The 7528-nt window shown below is 39.8% G+C and overlaps 1 protein-coding gene and 1 pseudogene across 2 annotated transcripts in view; one reads left to right on the top strand and one right to left on the bottom strand.

Annotated features, from left to right (window-relative positions):
- Nucleotides 1–3802, bottom strand: part of LOC110058742 (uncharacterized) — a 15938-nt gene extending 12136 nt beyond the window's left edge. The window contains exons 1-2 of one of the 2 annotated variants that reach the window (XM_089271962.1): nt 3702–3794; nt 3153–3593 (exon numbers count right to left, since the gene is read on the bottom strand). In XM_089271962.1, the coding sequence (XP_089128088.1) occupies nt 3153–3569 (417 nt within the window). In that variant the 5' untranslated portion in view covers nt 3570–3593; nt 3702–3794. Of the gene's footprint in view, nt 1–3152 lie in introns of both variants that reach the window. The other variant, XM_020765400.2, reaches the window with a different exon arrangement.
- Nucleotides 3803–4696: 894 nt separating this feature from the next.
- On the top strand, nt 4697–6681 carry LOC149104284 (uncharacterized; annotated as a pseudogene).
- Nucleotides 6682–7528: the final 847 nt, after the last annotated feature.

Consider the following 7528-nt stretch of genomic DNA (forward strand, 5'->3'; position numbering starts at 1 on the left):
AACAGCGTTCAAGTCAACATTTAATCTAATATAAAAGTGCTGCCTGAGATGAAGAAGCAGTGCTATAGAGAAAATTAACAGCTTTGACAGTTAAACAGAGAATTAATTTTAGACAAAATCTGCAGACAACCATCTATAGTTATGTATTTGCCTATTTTATTGGCTGCCATGCTAAGTGTGAACATATATCTACAGTAACTACCTTTCAAAAATAAAAACCACCTGTACATAAACAAAGTACAGAACAATTATTTCTTGTAGCTCTAGCTTAGCTGTATTTATTACACAAAACTTATCATAGGTTTGATATTTACTACGGGCCCAATCTCCACTAGACTAATAAAAATTTTTTCAGCTCTACCAAAACTCATGGCAAATCTTGTCTCCACCAAATTTTCATTTTAGTACAGGTTGTAAGTCTCCACACTTGTAAAAACAAAATTATTTGCTAACTGCAAATTGTCCATCACATCCGGAATTTAACACCTTCTACTGGAGGAGAAAATTATGGCCTTAGGTGTCCTGTGGGGTACAATAAGGAATGAGGATGAGGACTGGAGGAGAAACAGCTTTTTGCTTTAATTAATTTCAACAGATCTACCAGTTTTGAATTCCAAAAAATTGGCTTGCTTTGAGGCAGTGTTTTTGCAGTTTAGTAAGGTACAACAAATTTAGTGGGGCAGAAGAGCACAATCCACACTTGTAGCATGAACCTGATGACAAATTTATTTTGCAAAATAAACAAAAATTGTCCTATAGTGCAGATGGCCCTTTGTGTCTCTTGTAATTTGAGTGCTGAAGCCAGAGCAACTGAGCAGAACCATTCAAGATTTCAAGGCACTGTAACACTGAATAAACATTTTAAGTTATTAGAAAAGAAAATCAGAAATTGGGACAAACACTTAACCCATGATACTTTTCAATATCACCAATCAAAATGTTTTGAAATGAACAAATTATATGGTTCTTTTGAGTGTTTATTGTGAGCAATTCACATGCATAATCACTAGAGAAATAATAATACACACTAAGTAAGAGTATTTACAAGTGATAACTGCAGAGACAACAGGCCCAAACAAACTGCTGTTGAGTGTTAAAATTAGGATAAAAAAACAATCAGACAATAAGCACAAAGAAAAACACATCACTTTTTAAAATATTCAGTTACAGGATAGAGCTGACACAAAAGAGAAAGTGAACAAATATTGAACACACCCCCTGGTGTATGTGTGATGAAGATTGAAATTCTCCTGGCTTTCATATCAATATTATTGAAAAGGCAGACAGGTGGGATGAAAAGAATAAATGAAATAATCAACCAGGTGATAATGTCGTTATGTAGGACGATATTCTCCTAACTGATATTAAGTGGAGCGTGTGAAAACACTAAGTAGAAGTAATGTTTTGATCATAGTGTAACAGGAACAAATTAACATTAGTTCCCGGGATAGGAACAAGGTTCTAAGTGCCATTTAAGCTGTCATTCCTAAATCTTCTTGGGTTAAACAAGCGCATAAAGGTGCTTTGTCTAATTGTGGAGCCCAAAATTAACAGTGAACGCAACGAAACGCTTAACAGCGCTTTCAGACATAAGAGGAAGCTATAGAAGAATGCTTAGTGCTAAAGCGAGTCCCAATTGATGTAGTGACACAACTTGACAATCATCCCAATATCGCATAAAGGTCTCGGTTTTTGAAAAAAAGATGTCTAATATTCCCGAAGCGATTTAGAGAACAATAGAGAAAATTCCAAAACCCCAAATACCACTTGTCTAGGAACATTATCTCTCGCAAGCAAATATCATCCGAATAGAAATCTATTTCAGCGTGTCAACTTGTAACGCCAATAACACACATGAATGCGTCATAAACACGGTAGAAATTTCACACTTGAGTCTATTGTCGGGCTAATTTAGACTACCATGCCTTGGAAAATCGAATTATAATATTAACATCTGCGACCAGGCGTGCACAGCAGACACAATCACAGAGGTGCGATCTTCGCATCGAATTACATTATACTCACGTCATGCAAGCAAGGACAGACCTAAGCCTTCGCTAAACACGCAATAAGAACACAAATCTGCAAGCACATTCATTCGAAAATGTCGCATACGAGAAAAAAAACAAGGAATGTAGCCGTCAAGAAAGTGCATTTATTCATGAAATAAAATGAACATCCCCAGCATGCAGCATGCGGAGTGCTATTTGGCACGCGATCGGATCTAAAGGAAAACAAAGGGAAGTCGCATTGAGTTCAGCTCGGATAGGCTTGAATCGGTGCATGGAACCTTAAACTTTGATTTCAGAGGAACACTTTAAAAACAACAGCGGAAATGTAGTCGATTAAGAGCACGAGTGTGTTCCGCTTTGTTAGCGAACAATCGATTCGCTCGATCAAAACGACACAAAAACCGCCAGGCTTTGAACCATGGAACAATCGTTTGTTACGCTTAATTTGCTCTGAATGCTCACAATGTAATTTTAAAGAGACCGTCGGTGAATGGAAACTGTTATTATGTACTGGAGTATGAATGAAGAGGAGAGGCCGAACGAGCCGTAACAGAAGCGAAAATCGAGTGTAACTTAATATAGTCATCGCATGTGCCTTCACGAAAGACCCAACAAAAGCTCTCCACGTCGAAATGACATCTCGGTCAACACACGGAAACAGAGAATTAACAAACTCACCGATCACAAATGGAGTCATTCCGCTCAAAGACAGTTTCATGACGTCGCACTGTAGCCTGTTTTCAGGCTTCTTTTGTGAAAGTGCAGCTGTGTTTTGCAAATAAGCTTTGTGGAAGTCGATCGAAGCGACCTGACTGCATTGCGCGCAACACAGCGTACAGAGTAGGCGGGGAAAGCCAAGCAGCGACAGAATGCATAATTTGCAAAACAAAGAATAAACTTACTAGATTTGTGTCCAAGAAATGATAACAAGCACGTGGTGAATCGATTCGTGAGCTGAAGATGTCGCGGCCAGTGTTCAGTTGTGCGACCAAACAAAGTCAACAAAAGAACTCCTCTGTTCGTGAGCCACTCCGAGAGGTATCAAATATAACTGAGGACTTGGAAATCACAATAACATTGCAAGCATGCTCTCTCGTGACGGATCGAGTTACACTTGTCATCCAGAACAAAACAACTCACCTTGAAGCTGTCTGTGTATGTGCAAACGTCTTGCTTCTTATCATCCTTTAAAGAGACCGGCCCTTCATCCTTTTGCAATTTTTCAGCCCTTTGGGTTTGTCGTGTCTGCATTTGAGCACAAGCGCCCGTGCTGAGAGTCAGCTCTTGAGAATTTTCCGCCCCCAACTTACCGCTACCAATGCATTCGTAGAAATTTGTCTGTTCGTGTTCCCGCTTTGTGTTATGGCTTTGTAAAACCTCGCGCAAAGCGCTCAAACCGCGTAGTTTAACGAGCAAAGAATTCTTCTCGAGTACCAAATACAGAATCAATCGTCTCAGCTCATCCCTTTCGTCAATGTATCCCCATTCATCTGAGCGACCTCCAGGCTCGAGCTCAAAATCATATAATTCTGCGCCATCTTCGGGCGGAAACCACATTTTTGACGGTTAGTCACCGAATGACTACAAACAAGGAAACAAGAACGGCAGTTGAGGTCAACATTTGTTTTAACAACGGGGAAGTTATCATATTTTGTCAAATGGCCTTAAACGTACGGACCAGTCACATACCATCACAGTCAACTATAAAATTCGTCACGGTGTGGAATATATAGACCGGAAATGAATATACTGTACAGTTCATTGGGCGCGCAGGGAAGTTTTAACCGGAAATAGGACCTTTTTAATTTTTCAATTTATAGTTCAAACGATTTTGGAAATTTTAGACAGGAGGTTAGAAAAAAAACAAACACAAAACAGGCTCCTGAATAAATAAAATAAACTTAAAGGCACACATAACAAATATGATTAATGAAGAACTGTAAATGTTTGGTTAATTTCTTTAAATGAACGTCACTAGAATGCCGAAGAATTCTCAGAGACTGCACGCGATTCCCCTGATTTGAAATCTCCTTCATATTCTAGACTCCTCAAACTGCACTGTGTGTTTGCCATTGATTTGGAGCTTGTCCAGGAACAGGGAACAGAGTCCTGTAGGCACGTGAACAGTGCGTGCGGTTCACGGCAGTCACGCATGCAGATTGAACCCCGCCATGAGGAGGCTGGAACTAGGGAGGCCAATACTAGATACCGTGGAGATTGGGGTCTACATCCAAAACAACTTCGCACAGCTCGTAAGAATAGTTTCTTGAACAATCATCAAGCGAGAATTACTTCACGTGTAAATGCATTAAATTACATTTATTTGGTCATTGTTATGAACTAATTTACGTATTTGCCGGAGGAGTCACCTTTGTTTTGGATTCGGTGTCCTAAAAACAAGCACCATGGGCCGGATAAAGGTCATCGAATGTGGTGGAGCTGCCAGAAGAGAGCAAGTGATGCGAAGGCTTTCCATACCTGCTGAATTTACCTGAAAAGGCTTGAAGATGAGCCGACAGTTGCTCCTTGAGGTGACTTTTGTCAAGTTGTTGAAAAATCTCTCCTGAAAACTGAAAAAAAAACTTGCTGTAACTTGAACTGGAGCTCCGCCTTTGTCTTAGTGCTCTCAATTTCTGTTTGTTTGTTCCTTTGTTTTGCTTTGTTTTGTTTTGTTTTGTTTTGTTTTGTTTTGTTTTGTTTTGTTTTGTTTTTTTCATGTGATCACTCCCACTATAATTTGAAAATAATTTTCAATTTGAGCACTTTGCGTCCTTGCATGGATAGGACAATAGTGTGAAACTCCACCCAAAAGCATACCCAGGTTTTTTTTCCAAATCTTACAGCTCATGGCCGGCTTACGAGCCACATTTTCACCAGTAGACCGCTTTGAAAAGCGAACGAATACAGGTATGTTGCTAGGGGAGAGTTGGAACTTGCGGCATACAAAATCACACATTTTGTTTTGATTCATTTGGGCTCATTTCACAAAGAGCGGTTTTCACATGAGTGTAGGTTGAGATCTACTGGTTTAATAGAGATCTCACGCCACTTTGCCAAAATCATAAGTGATGTTCCGGCACTTCGTTCCAGCCATAGTTGTTTTTACATCGAGTTTTGCAATGGTTCGCAGAACCGTGATTGGTCAGAGTTGTTACTCTGCTTATTTATTTTTACTATTATTATTATTATTGTTTATTATTATTATTATTATTATTATTATTATTATTATTATTATTACGCTGGCTTATTACGAAGCCTGATAAGGAGGAGACCGCTAGGAGCATCTTTGAAGAAACAGCAATCAACATCACCACAGAAGGACGGAAGCACCTGGGTGCGGCGCTGGGCTCCAGGTCTTATCTTGAGCAGTACGTTAACGGTAAAGTCGAAGAATGGGTGGGGCAGGTGACAAAATTGGCCGAGTTTGCTTTGTCGCAGCCCCAGGCTTGCTACGCAGCATTCACTTTTGGATTAAAACACCGCTGGACGTACTTCATGAGAACTCTGCCTGATATAGAAGATCTACTCGCTCCTTTGGAGCGCGCAATAGCTGATGCCCTAATACTGTCCATTACAGGTCACAATTGTACAGAAGCTGAACGTGAGCTATTGGCGCTGCCAGTGAGAATGGGAGGTATGGGCCTAATAAATCCGAGCCAAACAGCAGCTTTAGAGTATGCAGCATCAGCCAACATCTCTGGTCCACTAGCCCATCAAATAAAATCACAGTCGCATAAGCCACCAGACGAAAGTGAAGTACACGCTGTGCAACGGGAGATGAGCCAAGTGAAGTATCAGTATCTGAAGGAAAAACTTGATGAGGTGAAGGGCTCGATTTCTGGGAAAACTTTGAGAGCTGTCGACCTTGCCACTCAGAAAAGTGCTTCTAGTTGGCTTACTGTTTTGCCAATTAGAGATATGAGTTTTGATTTAAACAAGAGTGAGTTCCGAAACGCTGTGAAACTCAGGTACGACTGGGAAGTTCCTGATACTTCCTCTGTTTGTGTTTGCGGGGACATATTCAATGTGGATCACGCTATGATATGCAAAAGAGGCGGATTTATCATCCAACGCCATAATGAACTAAGGGATTTGGAGGCGGAACTGCTTAGCATGGTATGCAATGGTGTCGAAACCGAACCAGTTTTGCAAGACATCACAGGAGAAGAATTGAATAGGGGAGCCAACACCGCCCTTGATGCGCGGCTGGATATAGTTGCTAGGGGATTCTGGGAGAGGCAGAGGTCGGCTTTTTTTTGATGTCAGAGTATGCCATCCGAATGCAGACTCCTATAGAGATTTGGATCCAGACCAGATATTCAGGCAGCACGAAACAGAGAAGAAGCGCCAGTATGCCAACCGTGTGTTAGAAGTAGAGCAAGCTACATTCACGACATTAGTTTTTAGCACGACGGGTGGAATGGCAGTGGAATGTAATCCATACCATAGTAGACTTGCTGAGTTAGTTGCTACAAAGTAGGGCGAAAGTTATGCGACAGTATCTTTTGCGGTGCTGAGATCAACATTACTTTGTTTAAGAGGCTCGCGAGCTCCTAGGAGAGTCCACTTAGAACTGTCGGACATTGATTTAGATATCGAAAAAGGACATGCAAATATTCGTTAAGGCAATTCAAAATGCTATTTCTGGGGAATTATAGCCGAAGCCACGAACACTGAGCCAAGAAATGGACCTGCATATAGCTACAGTGTATTTTTAAAGTAGAGTTTTTGCCATTTAAATGTGTAGAGTATTTTTTACTATTCTTATTTACATTTTTTCGACAAATGATAATAGACAAATTTATAAGGGTTGTAAAGAATGAGTGTAATTTGTAATTATTATTACCGAAAACTTCAGGAACAACAGAATTTCTGAATTTTTTACCAGATACATGTAAGATTCAAGTTTGTATGGAAAAGTGCTCAGTAAAGTTTGTTACCTTATTATTATTATCATTATTATTATTATTATTATTATTATTATTATTGTTTAATTTATTGTTGTTTTGTGTGTGTGGTTGTTGTTGTTGTTGTTTTTTTTTTGCTTCCGACACTTAAAAATTGAAAACTGCTCTAGTTGCTAGCAGGTTAAAAAAGCCGAGCTTAAGAATAGCCATTTTAAGGTAATAAAGTAATTATAATGGCCTCGATAATATAGTGGTTTAAGTTTGTGATGGTTACGTTACCTAGGTAACCAACTCGTGCAAGATAAGACAAGCTATAATATTTCTAGTGAAGACCACAAGAGCAATATTCCAATTACAATATCGTACGTACACATCAAATAATCAAACGCTACCATCACAACAATGCCTGCTTACAAACACTGCATCGTTTCTATTGACTAACAAGAATCCATGATATTATCTGCGGTTAACCTTTGCGCTCAATCTAATCTCGAAACACGGCAGTTAGTCTGTATGCGGTCGCTTATAATGTCACGATAACTGATCAGTTCGGATACGCACGAAGGACCTTTTTGGATCCCTCAAAAGCTTCTAGGTAACTATCCTTGA

The sequence above is a fragment of the Orbicella faveolata genome, unplaced genomic scaffold, assembly GCF_042242905.1.
Source record: "Orbicella faveolata isolate gen_17 unplaced genomic scaffold, um_ofav_v1 contig_34, whole genome shotgun sequence".
Lineage (NCBI taxonomy): Eukaryota > Metazoa > Cnidaria > Anthozoa > Scleractinia > Merulinidae > Orbicella > Orbicella faveolata.